Here is an 18,235-nt window from a genome sequence, read left to right as displayed (position 1 = left end):
AAGGAGTTATGGTAGGGTGACCCTATGAAAAGGAGGACAGGGCTCCTGTATCTTATACTTAAAAGGTTGTCACACAGAGGAGGGCCAGGATCTCTTCTCGATTCTCCCAGAGTGCAGGACACGGAATAACGGGCTCAAGTTAAAGGAAGCCAGATTCCGGCTGGACATCAGGAAAAACTTCCTGACTGTTAGAGCAGTGCGACAGTGGAATCAGCTACCTAGGGAGGTTGTGGGCTCTCCCACACTAGAGGCATTCAAGAGGCAGCTGGACAACCATCTGTCAGGGATGCTTTAGGGTGGATTCCTGCATTGAGCAGGGGGTTGGACTCGATGGCCTTGTAGGCCCCTTCCAACTCTGCTATTCTATGATTCTATGATTTAACAGTTGTAGTGAAAAGGGAATTTCAGCAGGTGTCATTTGTATATATTATTATTTATTTATATAGCACCATCAATGTACATGGTGCTGTACAGATTATACACAGTAAATAGCAAGACCCTGCCGCATAGGCTTACAATCTAATAAAGTTGTAGTAAACAATAAGGAGGGAAAGAGAATGCAAACAGGCACAGGGAAGTGTAAACAGGCACCGGGTAGGGTGAAGCTAACAGTATAGAGTCAGAACAAACTCAATATTTAAAAGCTATAGGGAAAAGAAAAGTTTTTAGCTGAGTTTTAAAAGCTGTGATTGAGTTGGTAGTTCTCAAGTGTTCTGGAAGAGCGTTCCAGGCGTAAGGGGCAGCAGAAGAAAAAGGACGAAGCCGAGTAAGGGAACTGGAGGTCCTTGGGCAGGCGAGAAGCATGGCATCATATATGAAGAAGCTGGTGAAATTTCCTCTTCATCACCACAGTTAAAGCTGCAGGTGCCCTGCCCTCTTTTGTATCTGGTCGCAGTACAGCTCCTGCAGCTTTAACTGTGGTGATGAAGAGGGAATTTCACCAGGTTCTCCATATATACAAATGACACCTGCTGAAATTCCCTTTTCGATGCAACTGTTAAAGATACAGGAGCCCTGTCCTCTTTTTCATAGGGTCACCCTAACTTATGTATTGGAAGAAAACACTTCTGCTACAAGAAATCCGCCAGTGTGCGTAAAGGAATCTTTTCCATCCTTAAGGGGAGATCTGTAACAATGGAGTCGCCCAGCAGAGGGCAGGAATGTGAAAGCGCCGCCTGCTTCCGCAGCTCAGCCTCCAAACCACGGGGAAGAAACGGAGGAAGAGGAGGAGGAGGAGGAGGAAGCCCAGAGAGAAAAGCAGGGATCTGCCGGGGCAGGGAGGAGCAGCTTCCCGCCCAATCCCCGGGAAGAGTGTCCAGGGATCCCAGCCTCCCATCCCCGGACCGTGCCCCGCGCAGCCGCCCCAAGCGGAGCTGCACAACCGAGAGAAGAAAATCCAGCCAGTCAAGGGTCACACCGGCCTCCTCGTCGCTTCCGGTATGGTTTGGGAGCTCCATCGAGCTCTGTCGTTGCCGGGGCAAGAGCGCTGCAGGGGCTGCATGCTATTGAGGGGCCCAGGGCTTTCCTTTAGGCTGCAATCCTGGAGGCACGTTACTTGGGAGTAAGACTTCTCAGTAGAAAGAGGATTTCAGTGTAAGTTGCTCTGCCTCAGTGCCTACCAGCAATATGGGGGTAATATAGCACTGGATAAGGGTTACTGGGTTGTTTCGAGTAGCTTCAACATTCTCCATCCGCCTTCCCCTGTGCAATATGGACCTATTAACAGCTTAACAACAGTTAAAGCTGCAGGAGCTATACTAGAGTGACCAAATACAAAAGAGAGCAGGGCTCCTGCAGGTTTTACTGTTGTGATGAAGAGGGAATTTCACCAGGTGCTGCATGAATGCAAACGACACCTGCTGAAATTCCCTTTTCAGTAGAACTGTTAAAGATGCAGGAGCCCTGTCCTCTTTTCCATGTGGTCACCCTAGTCTAAGGATAGGTAGATCTGCCAGACTTGATCTCTACAGGGTTCTCAGTTTTCCACCACGAAGTCCCGTCCCCCCCCCGTAGAGGATATTTTTTTCTCCACAGAGAAATCCGTACATGTTTTTGTGTATCAGAAGCAGTGTGGTACATACACCAGTTGCTGGGGAACATGGGCAGGAGGGTGCTGTTGCACTCATGTCCTGCTTATGGGTTTCCCTTTGACAGCTGGTTGGCCACTGTGTGAAGAAAATGCTGGACTAGATGGACGCTTGGTCTGATCCAGCAGGGCCCTTCTTATGTTCTTATGCTCTTAGCCAAAATTATTCAGAAGTAAGTTCCATGCAGTTCAGTGGGACTCACTCCTGAGTAAGTGTGTGTAGGATTCAACATTCTCCATCTGCCTTCCCCTGTGCAATATGGGCCTATTAACAGCTTAACAGTTAAAGCTGCAGGAGCTATACTAGAGTGACCAGATACAAAAGAGGGCAGGGCTCTTGCAGCTTTCACTGTTGTGATGAAGAGGGAGTTTCACCAGGTGCTGCATGCCTACAAAGAACACCTCCTGAAATTCCCTTTTTTACACCACTGGTAAAGATACAGGAGCCCTGTCCTATTTTCTATATGGTCACCCTACTAATAGGGTGGTGATAATCAGAGTGGACTACAATTCTTTTAGTCTTTCATCCTCCCCCCACATCTGCAATGGGGAGCTAAGTCCTATTCCCCCCATGTTCCCCCCTGTCCCCACAGTACAGGGAGGATTTTTAGGGTCATTTTTTGACAAGCTCAAGGGAACAAAGATTTATAACACTTGCGAAGCTCAAAGGCCAAGCATCTTTTCCTTGGTGGTTCAAGCTTATTCACAGAAAACACTCAAGGGAGACTTGTAGTACTTGAAAGTCTTATGGCACAGTCCTATACTTGCAGGAAAGACCAATGGGTCTACTCTGAGGTACAGGTGTCTGGCCTTGCAAGCTAACCCAGCGGTGTGCGGAACGTCTGCTCACAAAAAAGTTCGATTCCGTAAGTGTGAGGAGGATTTAGGGATGGGCAGACCTGTCAAAGTTGATTTCGACAAGATTCTCATTATTATTATTATTATTACCCGCCTTTTGTCCAATGTTGGGCCTCAAGGCGGCATTACAAAATTTAAAATATATACATTTAAAACCTATAAATAGAAATATACAAAGTTAAAAATATGTTATATTCCAATATTTAAACATTTAAAATTTAAAATGACAGTCTTTTTACCTCAGAGCTCACACTGTATGGGGATATTTATATATTTATTGCACAGATAGCCATACTTATTTCTGTGTGCGTTTTTCAGATTTATGCATTCTGTGCACATTTTTCTCATGCACATATTTTTATACCAAAGTATGCTTGAATGTATTTTAACATTGTATTTACTTGTATGTGTGCCTTTCGCCATATTCGGGTTTTCTTTCTTTCATGGAACCGTATACCTGGAAAATTTATGGATTTTCAATGGCAAATATTGGCAGTTTCCACCTTCAGTTTCAGGAGAGGTGAATCAGGGGGAAAAGTAAAAATTGGGGCAGGGGAGGCACACCAGAGTAAATGTCTCACCCAACTTTAGTAGGATTGCAGTTTCAAGAGATTAAAGGCACAATCTTATGCATGTTTGGATAAAAAAAAGACCTACAACTCCCAGCATTCCTCAGTCAGCCATCATTGACTTGGAACTGTTACCTCAGATGCATGAAGTGTTAGTTTTAGCTAGAACACATTTGGAATAATCTTGAAAGTCCCTTCCAACTCTTCTGATTCTATGAAATGAATTTATTATAGTATTCTGCCCCATGCCATATGTTAAAAGCAGTTTATAAATCTTAGTACATTTCTGCTGGTTTTCCAAAATTATTTATTTATTTATAAACTTTGTTACGTCTCTTAAATTTTGGTTATCTCTTCTACTGAAAGTGATCTAATTTGAAAATATTCTTAACTATAGATTTGATTGTGAAGAGCCGTGAGAGAAAGTGATGAAGGAGGAAGCATGTGCAGGCCCAGAACTAGAAGAAGGACCAGTCAGAGCAGGAAAAGACACCAGTGCTATTCAGCCTGAGTATATGACAGAGCGACCAGGAAGGGCAGCATCACAAGACAGCAAAGGAAAACCATCCAAGGGGATGAAAGACCACTGGGAAGCTCAATGGCAAGAGTTCTTGAGGACACTGCAGCCTCTTCACCCAGGAGGGCGAAATTCAGTGGTGCCAGAGGCTGCCCCGTGGGAAGATACCAAGGCCTTCCTGGCCTCCTTTGAGCAAGTGGCCAAGGCCTGCCGGTGGCCTAGAGGAGAGTGGGCGGCCCGGCTCCTGCCAGCCCTGAGCGGGGAAGCAGAAGAGGCCTTCCGAAGCCTGGAAGCCAGAGATCAGGAGGACTATGGGAAAGTGAAGGCGGCCATCTTGCGAGGGGAAGCCCTGAGGATGGAGGCGCAGCGCCAGCACTTCAGGCAATTCTGCTGCCAGGAGGTCAGAGACCCCCGAAGGATTCACAGCCAAGTCCAGGAGCTTTGCCGGCAGTGGCTGAAGCCGGAGAGACACAGCAAGGAGCAGATCCTGGAGCTGCTGATCCTGGAGCAGTTCCTGGCCAGCCTGCCAGTGGACCTCCAGGGCTGGATCCGAGCAGGAGGGCCGGACACCTGCTCCCATGCTGTGGCCCTGGCTGAGGACTTCCTCCTGAGCCAGAAAGAGGCCGAGACAGGACAGTGGCAGGTAAGATGTTCGTTTTTAATTTCCAAAGACTGTAACATTGCACAGAATGTGCATTTGCGTGTTGGAACCATCTACAGTTAAACATTGATAGAACTGATAACAAATAGCCCAGCTGAAACTCTCCGAACCAGTTTAACTCCCATCTGCTGAATGGCATCCCAAATAAGAGCACGTCAGCCATGTAGTATTGCCATTTACAATGACTATTTTTAGTGTGGCAATGCTACACAGTTGTAGTAATCAGTTTTCAGTAAGTCAAACCCTTTGCAGTCCTTTTCTCTGGGATGTTCAAGAAGAGATCCTGGACCTCCTCTGTTTGACAGTTCTGGCAGCTAGGCCTAGGGGCTGTAATAACAGGAGGGGGAGTTCTAAATCTTACACGTGGTTCATAATTAAGTAGCTTAATTGACCTCGAAACAGCTTCTGAGAACTAAGGAGATCCTGAGATCCATGAGCAGAAAGTGTCCCTTGCCCTTAACAGTTACTTTTCTAGCAAAGTCCCTCTCTTCTGAGTGGGATCATCCTCTCTGTTTCAGAGGCCAATGAAGGAGGAGAGCATTGTCTCCCTGGCTGCACAGGAAGAGCCCTACAAACATCTGAAAGCACAACTCTTCAAAGGAGGGAAGCAGAATTGCCCAGTGGAGATCAATGCATTCGGTAAGGATTCTGTCCTGCTTCAAGGCCGGCAAGTGCCCCAGGAGTCACAAAGACCCTGTTCAGACGTCACGCTAAGCCATGGTGGTTAAGCATTTTGAACTAAACATTATGGCTTAGCGTGTCGTGTGAACCATTCCTAACCATGGTGGCTACATAACCACGGTTTAAACACGCTTACTAACTACTGACTTCAAAAAGGTTAGCAGCCTAACCATGGCTTGGCATACTGTCTGAAAAGGCCAGGTATTTTGCTCCTGTTTTTAATGGGCTTATTTTGATAATTGTTTCTTAGGATATTGTTTTATATGTTTTGATAGTTAAACTATGGAATTCACTACCACAAGATGTAGCGATGGCCACCAATTCGGGTGGCTTTAAGAGGGGGTTGGATAAATTCCTAGAGGAGAAGGCGATCAATGCCTACTGGCCCTGATGGTTCTGTACTACCTCCAGTATCTGAGGCAGGAAGCCTATATACACCATTTGCTGGGGAATATGGGTGGGAGGGTGCTGTTGCACCATGTCCTGCTTTGTTGGTCTCTGGTCAACAGCTGATTGGGCACTTTATGAACAGAGTGTTGAACTAGGTGGACCCTTGGTCTGATCCAGCAGGGCTCTTCTGATGTTCTAATTTTTTTGTCACCTGGAGAGGGGGGCATTTCAGGCTGAAAACAACACATAAATAAGAAATAAAATAAACAGCAAATGCTTCTAAATCCCTTCTTTCATCTTTTGCAGGCAGTGGAATTAAATGCCCAAGCGTTGCCAGCTCATTGCTTCCTCCTGAAGAAGAGGAAATGGTCCAAACTGGTGTGAAAGAGGTATGTGATATTCTGGTGAGTCTGTTATGAACAAGGTCAGGATGAGTCAGATGCTTGAACAGCTGGCTGTATTGTTGGTTCTTTTCAGTGCAGACCCAGCTCCATGGGATCAGCTCATCTTAAAGCAGCTGGGGGAATGTTTAAAAGGCAACATGCGCTCTCTCAAGTATACATTAGATCTCAGCCAGAGACCCACAGCCAGTGTGGTGAAGTGGTTAGAGTGTTGGACTGGGAGTCGGGAGAGCCAGGTTCTAGTCCCCCACTCAGCCATGGAAGCTCACTGGGTGACTTTGAGCTGGTCGCAGACTCCTAGCCTAACCTACTTCATAAGGTTGTTGTTGTGAGGATAAAATGGAGAGGAGGAGGATTATGGTCCAAACCTTGGGTTCCTTGAAGGAAAATAAATGTTATAGACTGGGTTCTGGGTTCTCAAATATAGGGTACTGCAAAACAGTATCTGTAAACTTATTTATTTATTTAAAACATTTGTACCCCACCCTATATCATTAGGATCTCAGGGTGGCGTACAGATAAAAGCATACAGTATAAAACAACAAATATACAGAGCTAAAAACAAATTAAACCATGAACCAAGTTAAAACAATATATAATTTAAAAACAATTAAAACAGTTAAAACAATGTGCCATCTTAGTGAATTTAACTATTAAAGGCTTTGTTCAAAAGCCGTGTTTTTACTTGGCGTCGAAATGAAATCAGTGTTGGTGCCAGTCGGGCCTCCAAGGGGAGGGCATTCCACAGTCGGGGTGCCGCCCCAGAGAAGGCCCTCTCCCTCGTCCCGTCTTAGCGTATATGCTGCGCTGGTGGGATGCGGAGAAGGGCTCCTCCATCAGATCTCAAGTCTCAGGCAGGTAGAGGAGCAATTTTCTCTTTTTATTTGTTTCACTGAATATTTATCAGTGGATTAATGGTTGTAAAATTAATTGTTCAGGGTGAGCGAGTGTGTAATCTTTTGCAGTCTTTCTCTTGCAACAAAATCTGAAGGGGAGTTCATGGCCGTCTTTTTTTCCTGCTTGCAGGAACCAACGGAGCTCAAGGAAACTAGCCTGTCTTTGCAGCTGGTCAAGCGGAGTCTGACCCAGCCGGGCCAGCAGACCATCGTCTGGCAAGTCCTGCAGGAAGAATGCAGAAATGTTGCTACGTTGGGTAAGGAGCTCTTGAACTCAAGTCCAGAAAACCCTGTAAACATCACCCGGACTGATTTCCATTTGGAGTACTGGAAGGAGTTGGTAGATAGAAAGAGGGGTCCTCTTTCAAATTCTGAATGTGTATGTAGAACTGGGCATGTTTAGCCTGGAGAAGAGAAGATTGAGGGGAGACATGATAGCACTCTTCAAATACTTAAAAGGTTGTCACACAGAGGAGGGCCAGGATCTCTTCTTGATCCTCCCAGAGTGCAGGACACGGAACAACGGGCTCAAGTTACAGGAAGCCAGATTCCAGCTGGACATCAGGAAAAACTTCCTGCCTGTTAGAGCAGTGCGACAATGGAATCAGTTACCTAGGGAGGTTGTGGGCTCTCCCACACTAGAGGCCTTCAAGAGGCAGCTGGACAAGCATCTGTCGGGGATGCTTTAGGGTGGATTCCTGCATTGAGCAGGGGGTTGGACTTGATGGCCTTGTAGGCCCCTTCCAACTCTGCTATTCTATGATTCTATGTCTGAAAAGCAACAAGTTATAAATAGGGCTTTATCCCATTCCCAGTTTTTAAAAATGAACTATGGACCCAGTGCTGAGAAGCTGTCTGGAAATGTGGTGAAATGGGCTGTATTTGAGCCAGCCCTTCCCTCCTTCCCCAGGTAACTTCTCCCTCAACGTTCTTTCGCTGGACTCCCACCTCCTTTCTCTCTCCATCCTTTTAGACCCATGACCCTGTCCAGTAACGCTGCTGGGACTGTTAAGCATGGCAGGCTTTGCCCTTTTCTGTCATTCGAAGTATTTTCACTGACAGACATGCAAATAGGTGTGAGATGTGCTTTGGGATAGATATACTAGTGCTGATGTCTCAAAATTCCTCATGACTCCATAAAGGACGGATATTCCCCTATCAGAGCCATAAACGCCAAGTTCTACACCTAGGAAAAAGAAACTAAATGCACAGTTACAACATGGGGGATACATGGCTCAGCAATACTACAAACGAGAAGGATCTTGGAGTTGTTGTAGATCACAAGCTGAATATGAGCCAACACTGTGATGTGGCTGCAAATAAAGCAAATGCTATTTTGGGCTGTATTAATAGAAGTATAGCTTCCAAATCATGCGAGGTACTGGTTCCCCTCTATTCGGCCCTGGTTAGGCCTCATCTTCAGTATTGCGTCCAGTTCTGGGCTCCACAATTCAAGAAGGATGCAGACAAGCTGGAGCGTGTTCAGAGGAGGGCAAACAGGATGATCAGGGGTCTGGGAACAAAGCCCTATGAAGAGAGACTGAAAGAACTGGGCATGTTTAGCCCAGAGGAGAGAAGATTGAGGGGAGACATGATAGCACTCTTCAAATACTTAAAAGGTTGTCACACTGAGGAGGGCCAGGATCTCTTCTCAATCCTCCCAGAGTGCAGGACCCGGACTAATGGGCTCAAGTGACAGGAAGCCAGACATCAGGAAAAACTTCCTGACTGTTAGAGCAGTATGACAATGGAATCAGTTACCTAGGGAGGTGGTGGGCTCTCCCACCCTAGAGGCCTTCAAGAGGCAGCTGGGCAGTCATCTGTCAGGAATGCTCTAAGGTGGATTCCTGCAATGAGCAGGGGGTTGGACTCAATAGCCTTATAGGCCCCTTCCAACCCTACTATTCTATGATTCTATGAATGTACGAAGGTGCCCACAGGATCCCTCTAGTTCAGCATCCTCTTTCCTGTAGTGGCTAGCTACATATCCACAAGCGGGGCTTAAAAGCAGTAGCCCTCTTCTGTCGTGGCTCCCCAGCAAATGGGATTCAGTGTCATGTTGCCTCTGAGCATGGCATTTCCATTGAGCCTTCATGACCCAAAGCTATTGATAGATGTATCCTCCGTGAATTGATCTAATCCTCATGTTTAAGCCATCTGTGCTACTAGTCCTCAATACATCACGTAGCAGTGAGCTCCATCAGTCTTTTGTGCATTCTGTGCAGTACTTCCTGTAGTCTGCTAATCAATTTTATGGGATGGCTAGAAGTTCTAATATGTGAAAAGGAGAAACTGTTCTTTCTATCCAGTTCATTCACACAAGGCATGGTTTTATAAGCATAAGAACCTAAGAAGAGACCAGGGCTCCATCTAATCCAGCACTCTGTTCACACAGTGGTCAACTAGCTGTTGACCAAAGACCAACAAAGCAGGACATGGTGCAGCAGCACCCTCCCACCCATGTTCCCCAGCAACTGGTGCACCCAGGCTTACTGCCTCGGATACTGGAGACAGCACACAACCATCAGGGCTAGTAGTCAATGATCGCCTTCTCCTCCAGGAATTTATCCAACCTCCTTTCAAAGCCATCCAAATTGGTAGCCATCACCACATCTTCTGTCTTCTTCCTCATCCTCGGACAAGATGAAAAAAATAATTCCAAAATAAAATACAATAACATATAAAAATAACAGTTAAGACATATCAAAACCCAGCACCAGTTCATACAAGCACCAGTTGATGCAGGTGAACCGCCCAGGGAGCTTTGGCTATTGGGCGGTATAGAAATGCAATAAATAAATAAATTCAAGTGGGTTTCAAGCACATTTAAAAAGTGATTTCTAAAAAGGCCAAATTGGGAAATGGGGCCAAAGATATGGGGCTATACATCAGGGTGTTTCAATACTTCCCATTTGTATATTCAATCTATTTCTTATTCAAAGAATTTTATTTTATTTATTTATTTATTTTAGTTATTTATCATACTTATACCCCGCTCCTCAGCCAAAAAAGGCTCTCGGGGCGGCTTACACTTAGCAAAAAAGACAGTCCCTGCCCTCAGGCTTACAATCTAATAAAGACATGACACACAAGGAAAAGGAGTCAGGGAGGGAGGGAGGAGAGAGAAAGAGAGAGAGAGAGTCCAGCAGGAGCAGGCCCCGATGTTACTTCTGCCTGCTCCTGTCCCCTCGGTCCTTCTTCTTCCCCACAGGGCCAAGATGGCAGTTTGCCCTGTGGGGGGTGGGGAAGAGTCCAGCAGGAGCAGGCCCCGATGTTACTTCTGCCTGCTCCTGTCCCCTCGGTCCTTCTTCTTCCCCACAGGGCCAAGATGGCAGTTTGCTCTGTGTGTGGGGGGAAGAGTCCAGCAGGAGCAGGCCCCGATGTTACTTCTGCCTGCTCCTGTCCCCTCGGTCCTTCTTCTTCCCCACAGGGCCAAGATGGCAGTTTGCTCTGTGTGGGGGGGGGGGGGGAAGAGTCCAGCAGGAGCAGGCCCTGATGTTACTTCTGCCTGCTCCTGTCCCCTCGGTCCTTCTTCTTCCCCACAGGGCCAAGATGGCAGTTTGCCCTGTGGGGGGTGGGGAAGAGTCCAGCAGGAGCAGGCCCCGATGTTACTTCTGCCTGCTCCTGTCCACTCGGTCCTCCTTCTTCCCCACAGGGCCAAGATGGCAGTTTGCCCTGTGGGGGGGGGGGGAAGAGTCCAGCAGGAGCAGGCCCCGATGTTACTTCTGCCTGCTCCTGTCCCCTCAGTCCTTCTTCTTCCCCACAGGGCCAAGATGGCAGTTTGCCCTGTGGGGGGGGGGGAAGAGTCCAGCAGGAGCAGGCCCCAATGTTACTTCTGCCTGCTCCTGTCCCCTCGGTCCTTCTTCTTCCCCACAGGGCCAAGATGGCAGTTTGCTCTGTGTGTGGGGGGAAGAGTCCAGCAGGAGCAGGCCCCGATGTTACTTCTGCCTGCTCCTGTCCCCTCGGTCCTTCTTCTTCCCCACAGGGCCAAGATGGCAGTTTGCTCTGTGTGTGGGGGGGGGAAGAGTCCAGCAGGAGCAGGCCCCGATGTTACTTCTGCCTGCTCCTGTCCCCTCGGTCCTTCTTCTTCCCCACAGGGCCAAGATGGCAGTTTGCCCTGTGGGGGGGGGGGGAGAGTCCAGCAGGAGCAGGCCCCGATGTTACTTCTGCCTGCTCCTGTCCCCTCGGTCAGATTTACACATTTGCCTCTGTGAACTGTCCACCAAACCCCCAATATCTCTTTTCCAATTTGCCAGTGTCAGATCAAATTCCCATCTTTCTATATGTGAAATTACGGTTTTGAAAACCTTATTTTATTATAGAAGTGCCTTACAAAAACGCATGAAATAACACACATTGCACTATTCAGAGAGGAGTTATCCTTCCTCTCTGGAGCACATTTGTGGTATATGATAGAGGGGAGCGGAAATGAAATCAGCCAGTGGTGTCTCTTATACCACAGAAGGAAGCTACAAAATCCCACCTTTTCTTGCATGCGTTGATTTTGTTCTTTGGAGGAGAAGCCTGCAGAAAACGGCACTGGTTCCCTTCATTTTTTAAAAATGAAGTTTCTAGTCTTTATTCACAAATACTACTTTAAACTAATTTGTCTAGGAAGTGCCGGATGTTGTACATGATTTTTAGATCACTTAAGAAACAAAAACCTAGAGCCGGTGGGGCTTATTATTATTGTTCTTGTTATTATTATTAACATTAATATACGGCCCCATAGCCAAAGTTCTCTGGGTGGTTTACAAAAGTTAAAAACAGTGAACATTAAAAAGAAATAAACAAAATTTAAAACCATAAAAAGCATAAAATATAAACAAAAACAGACAATATCCATTTAAAAAGAACTATTATTATTTAGCGTATTATTATTATTATTATTATTTATATAGCACCATCAATGTACATGGCGTACATTTAGCGTAGTGGCTAAAGTGTTGGAATTGGAATCGGGAGATCTGGGTTCTAGTCCCCACTTGGCCATGGAAACCCACTGGGTAACTCTGAGCCAGTATCAGACTCTCAGCCCAACCTACCTCACAGGGTTGTTGTTGTGAGGATAACATGGAGAGGAGGAGGAGGATTATGTATGCTGCCTTGGGTTCCTTGGAGGAAAAAAAGGTGGAATATAAATGCAGGAAATAAATAAATAGAGAGATTTGATATGATCATAGTAACAGAAAGAAACATGGATGTATTAGAGGGAGAAATACCTTAGAAGGAAAAACTAGGCAAAAGATGGTTACCGGCATCTGGACAACCATCTGTCAGGGATGCTTTAGGGTGGATTCCTGCATTGAGCAGGGGGTTGGACTCGATGGCCTTGTAGGCCCCTTCCAACTCTGCTATTCTATGATTCTATGATTTTGAAATGAGGTCACCAGAGCATGAGAAAAATTCCTCTTTCTGTCTCTACAGATGACGAGAAGAGAAGTCAGGTCAAAACAGAAGATTTTCAGTGTGGAAGAAATGCGCTAGAGGACACACCCAGGACAGCCCCACAGATAAGACAAGTAAATGTGGTGGAGACAGCTGAGATGCAAGGAGAAGGATGCAAATACGGAGCGCAACAGTGGAAGCAATCGGTGGAGAGAGAGGAGTGTAATGAACTCCTAGAAGGTTGTGCCACTGTGATTAGCCAGCCTTCTGAAGTATACAGAAGTGATAATATGCCCACGTTCTCCAAGTATGGTAGAAAGTATCGCTACAGATCAGAACATGATATGACAGATACCAGGAAGGAGTATGAAGAACGTCCTATGTCAGAGGAACCATTGCTGCAAAATTCATACTCTGATAAACAGAGAACCATCACAGAAGAGAAAAAATACGAATGTCCTGAGAGTCAGAACATCTTCACTTTTGGACAAACCTTAGAGAGTCACCAGCGAATTTATACTGGAGAGAAACCATACAACTGTTCTCTGTGTGGTAAAAGCTTCAGGCAGAGTTCAACTTTGATGAGTCATCAGAGAATTCATACTGGAGAGAAACCCTACGAATGTGCGGAGTGTGGGAGATGTTTCCGGGAGAGCGGAAAGTTGAAGATCCATCAGAGAATCCATACTGGAGAGAAGCCACACACATGTTCTCAGTGTGGTAAAAGCTTCAGAAAGAGTGAAAATTTGAAGAAACATCAGAGAATCCATACTGGAGAGAAGCCACACACATGTTCTCAGTGTGGGAAAAACTTCAGGCAGAGTGAAAACTTGAAGAAACATGAGAGAATTCATACAGGAGAGAAACCATATAAATGTCCTCAGTGTGGGAAATGGTTCAGTCGGAGTGAAAATTTGAAGATCCATCAGAGAATCCACACTGGCGAGAAACCATACGAATGTTCTCAGTGTGGGAAATGCTTCCGTCGGAGTGAAAATTTGAAGGAACATCAGAGAATCCATACTGGAGAGAAACCATACAAATGTTCTCAGTGTGGGAGATGCTTCAGGCACAGTGCAACCTTGATGACTCATCAGAGAATTCATACTAAAAAGAAACAATAAAAAATATTCTGAGTGTGGGAAATGCTTCAGCCAGGGAGATCTGAAGGAACATCAGAGAATTCATACTGACTGCATGGATTTTGGTATGAGAAAAGCTTCAGTTAGAGGGAGCACCTGAAGGAACATCAGAGACTCCATGCAGGGGAGGAATCGTTCAAATGCTTTGAGTGGGAGCGAAGTTTCTCTCAGAAATAGGTTCAACAGATGTGAGGGAACTCACAGAGGACAGGCATTATGAATGCCATGAGTGCAGGAACAGTTTTGGCCAGAAAAGTGCAATGGTTAAGCTTCAGAGACAATCCTAATAAATATTCCTGGGGGCAGGGTTCCCCACAAAACTATATTTAAATGCAGTTTCCAAAATTCAAATAGGAAAGAAATTAGGTAGGAGAGGCTTCCAGAAGAGAGATGATTTGATTGGACATAAGAATAGCTAAAGAAGAGAGGACAATATGAATTAATTGACTAGGTGACAGTGTCATTATAAGTAATTCCCTCAGCCTCAACTGTCCCCATCTAAGATGTGGGTTTAATAATTCCCAGCCTCCTTTACTTCCAGCTCTTTGTTATGGGGATCATTGTATATTTCTTCCCTCCTAGTGCAAGAAGCATTTGAAGACATTTTTTTTCAATTTATAAAAAAATAATCTTTCCCTCATAAAAAGCCCTGCGTCTGAGCAAATACGAAGGTCTGCCTTTGCTTAGACTTTGCCGGTGGAGTGGAGGGTTATGATACTGCTGTTTCTCTGCAACCGTGATGTTACTGATTTCAACCTTGCTCATGGGAGGCAATGTTGTCATTACCGCCCGAAGAAGAAATGAAATGAAATAAATAAATAATAGTCTGAAACAGCCCCACAGGCTACAGCTGCCAGGGTTTATGTGTGAAGGAAAAGCTGCATATCGCATTGCCGCCTTTTCACTTACGGAGGAAAGATGTGTTTGATTCTGAACATCTCCTGTTTTTAATTAGAGATTTTTTAGTGGTTGGAGAGGTGGAATAATTCAAATGCGCTTTTTTTTTTTTGTCAATAAAGGTTATATATATTCTGCTGAAATTGTGGTGGTTTGAAACAAAAACACACGCACTAAAATCTGCCTGTTCTCTATAAAAAGTTTCAGTATTATTAAGGGCTATTGGATGTTATCCCTACCTCGTTCAAAGAGCTCAGTAGGGTTTTACATGGCTCAGTGAAACTGTCAGGATCAGGCCCGGTTTCCCTGGTGTGGATCCCAAATCAGAGCCTGAAGAAGACCAGCCAAGACAAGAAGTGGGATTGGAAATTCTCCAAGACTCTCTAGGAAGTCCAGGAGGAATCTTCCCAGGAGCTTATCAAACAGGAGACCTAGGCTCAGAGATCATCCACCCCCTCCATGGGAACTCAGTCTTTGTTGGAAGGGAACATTGGGATTGACAGATTCCAGAGTCTGCTGCAGGGTCAAGTGGGTGGTGTTGAGAAGAGGTGGGAAAAGCAGTCCGCTAGACTAGCCACTCGCCAGAGGTTACAGCTTGGAGATCCTCCCTGAAGGAGGGGTCCCGTAAAAACCTGTTGGGCACAGCAGGAAACTCCATTTAGTTGCTAGGCAACTGCCTTGCTTTTTTAGGCTAATTCAACTTAAAGAGGATAGCTCCTAGCATTCACACTCCCTTCAGGTGTGAAGAGATGTCTATTTATGGAATAAAGCTTTGTGGATTGCATGTCAGACCTCTTTATTTTCTCACATCTTGGCAGGAGGGCTTGGAATCACAGCAGAAATTATTGATTTTTACTAGTTACTCCCATATCTTCATCTTTGACACGAGCTGGAGGTGCAGGAATGAGGAGGCAAATCATTTCTCATCAGGGACTGATCAAGGTTACGACCTGCCAGTTGTTGTAGAAGCAAGGGCTGTTGACACAAATGTTTGGCTGAAATGTTGCCAAACATTCTGCCTACATTACTGAGACTGGCCAATAGCAGATTCCCTTACTGGTTATGTGGAATTGACTCTTACTTGCAAAGATGATCAAACAAGGGAGTCTTTACCTGGGCTTGGCTTGAAGAAGTCTTTAGGCAGTGGTGTGCAATTTCCGGTCCTCCAGATGTTTTGGCCTGCAATTCCCATGAGCCCTACTGTTGTGTTTCCGAAGAACTCCCACCTTCTTGGGAGACAATAAAGAGGTCTGCTAAGAAATCCAAAAAGCTTTATTCAAGCAATAAACATCTCTTCCCACCTGAAGAGAGTCTAATCTCTAGGAACTTTACCCACGTTTAGACGGGAAAATGTCGGTCATGTTTATTGGGAATTGCTGGAAGTTATGGGAGCATTTTCCCCCCCTGTCAAACTATGGACAGGATTTTAGCCTAAGTAGGGTGACCATATGAAAAGGAGGACAAGGCTCCTGTACTTTTAACAGTTGTATAGAAAAGGGAATTTCAGCAGGTGTCATTTGTATATATGGAGAACCTGGTGAAATTTCCTCTTCATCACACCAGTTAAAGTGCAGGATCTATACTAGAGTGACCAGATATTAAAAAAGGGCAGGGCACTTGCAGCTTTAACTGGTGTGATGAAGAGGAAATTTCACCAGGTTCTCCATATATACAAATGACACTTGCTGAAATTCCCTTTTCTATGCAACTGTTAAAGGCACAGGAGCCCTGTCCTCCCTTCCATATGGTCACCCTACTTAGGGTAAAATCCTGTGCATAGTTTGACAGGGGGGTGGGGGAAATACTCCCATAACTTCCAGCATGCCCCAATAAACATGACCGACATGGGTAGTGTTGCACCTTTTCTCCCATGTAAATCTGTTTTAGGACTTTGGCGTGCAACCCCTGGATACTGTAAGACGCCTGGGACCTTAAAGACTTAAACTGATTGTAGCATTAGACCCCCCCCCCCCTTCCTCAGATGGATCTGAATCAAGCGTTGGATGGAGGCTCTCCTGCCGCAACGATTCTGCAGTTCTAGAGATGGGATCCCTTTGCATCCTCTTGAGTTGGGATTGGGGCGGGAGGAAGGAGCTGTAAGGATTTGAGTCGCCCAGTAGAGGGAGGCCTATGGAGCCTCGCCGGCCTTTGCAGCTCCAGCGTTAAACCAGCGACGAAGGAAAGGAGGGAGCAGGAAGCCGAGAGAAAAGGCAGGGAACTTCAGCAGTGGGGCGCGGAGAGCATCTCGGAGCATCCTGGGGTTGCAATTGGACCTTCCTTCCCAGCTTGAGCGAAGCGCAGCCGCCCAGAGGGAGCTGAGCGGCCGAGAGAAAGCGAGCGAGCTGAGGGTCGCACCGGCTTCCTCATCACTTCCGGTATGTTGCCGGAGCTCCATCCCTCTCTCTGTTGTTGCCGTGTGGCTATGCGCCTGTATGCCCGTTTATTTGGGAAGAAGGCTTACTTCGGAGTAGACATACCTAGCATTGCGCTGTGAATTTCTGTGCCTCAGTCCCTGACTGCAATATGGGGTTAATAACACTGGATAAAGGTTGCAGGGTTTGTCCCAAGCAGCCTCAGCATTCTCTCCATTCAGAAGACGCCTTAAACCACGGCTTTAACCATGGTGGTTAATCCAGAAAGCTGAGCTGTGTTCAGAAGACACCTTTAACCTTGGTGGCTAAAGCAAAATGCTTTATTATTCACCATGGTTAAAGCCATAGTTTAAGGCAGTGGTAGGGTGACCATATGAAAAGGAGGACAGGGCTCCTGTATCTTTAACAGTTGTATTGAAAAGGGAATTTCTGCAGGTGTCATTTGTATATATGGGGAACCTGGTGAAATTTCCTCTTCATCACACAGTTAAAGCTGCAGGTGCCCTGCCCTCTTTTAAAATGGTCACTCTAGTATAGCTCCTGAACCTTTAACTGTTGTGATGGAGAGGGAATTTCACTAGGTCCTCCATATATACAAATGACACCTGCTGAAATTCCCTTTTCTATGCAACTGTTAAAGATACAGGAGCCCTATCCTCCTTTTCATATGGTCACCCTAGGCAGTGGTTCTTAACCTTCCTAATGCCGCGACCCTTTAATACAGTTCCTCATGTTGTGGTGACCCCCAACCATAAAATTATTTTCGTTCTTCTCTACACGATCCATTGTCATGGGATGGTTTGCTAATGAAAATAATACATAACAATAGCTTTAATAATACAAAAGATGATACATGACATAGTTCAGTCAATACAGTTTCCTAAGACCATCGGAAATATGTGTTTTCCGATGGTCTTAGGCGACCCCTGTGAAAGGGTCATTCGACCCCCAAAGGGGTCCCGACCCACAGGTTGAGAACCGCTGGTTTAAGGTGTCTTCTGAACACAGGCTGACTTTCTGTCTTAACCGTAGTTAAAGCCATGGTTTAAAGTGTCTTCTGCTCTGTGCACAATGCTGCTATTAATAGATACATTAAAGCAAGGGAGGGGAGGGAGGGATTTCCAGGGTCATGGCTCCGTCTCTTAAGACGCAATCCTATGCATGTTTAGACAGGAAAAAGTCCTACATGTCCCAGAGTTTAAAAAATTAAATTGTGTCCCTTTCACACAGGGAGAAACTCCCCTTTCAAATCAGGGATATCCCCTGGGAATCTCCTTGAATTGCTGGAGGCTTCTCACAGTTTCAATTCTGAGTCTTCCCACTGAAATGCTACAAGACCAACCCAGAAAGGCATAAGTTGGATCTTGTTTTCCTCTT

The 18,235-nt window shown here is 45.8% G+C and overlaps 1 protein-coding gene across 1 annotated transcript in view; it reads left to right on the top strand.

Moving 5' to 3' along the window:
- LOC134395624 (zinc finger protein 397-like) overlaps positions 1 to 14,494 on the top strand; it is a 284,784-nt gene extending 270,290 nt beyond the window's left edge. Inside the window, exons 2-3 of the mRNA XM_063121783.1 lie at positions 7,190 to 7,316; positions 12,487 to 14,494. Of these exons, the coding sequence (XP_062977853.1) occupies positions 7,190 to 7,316; positions 12,487 to 13,571 (1,212 nt within the window). The 3' untranslated portion in view covers positions 13,572 to 14,494. The remainder of the gene's footprint in view (positions 1 to 7,189; positions 7,317 to 12,486) is intronic.
- Positions 14,495 to 18,235: the final 3,741 nt, after the last annotated feature.

The sequence above is a fragment of the Elgaria multicarinata genome, chromosome 3, assembly GCF_023053635.1.
Source record: "Elgaria multicarinata webbii isolate HBS135686 ecotype San Diego chromosome 3, rElgMul1.1.pri, whole genome shotgun sequence".
Lineage (NCBI taxonomy): Eukaryota > Metazoa > Chordata > Lepidosauria > Squamata > Anguidae > Elgaria > Elgaria multicarinata.
The sequence above is the reverse complement of the archived record's forward strand: the minus strand, read 5'-3'. Positions and strand labels throughout refer to the sequence as shown.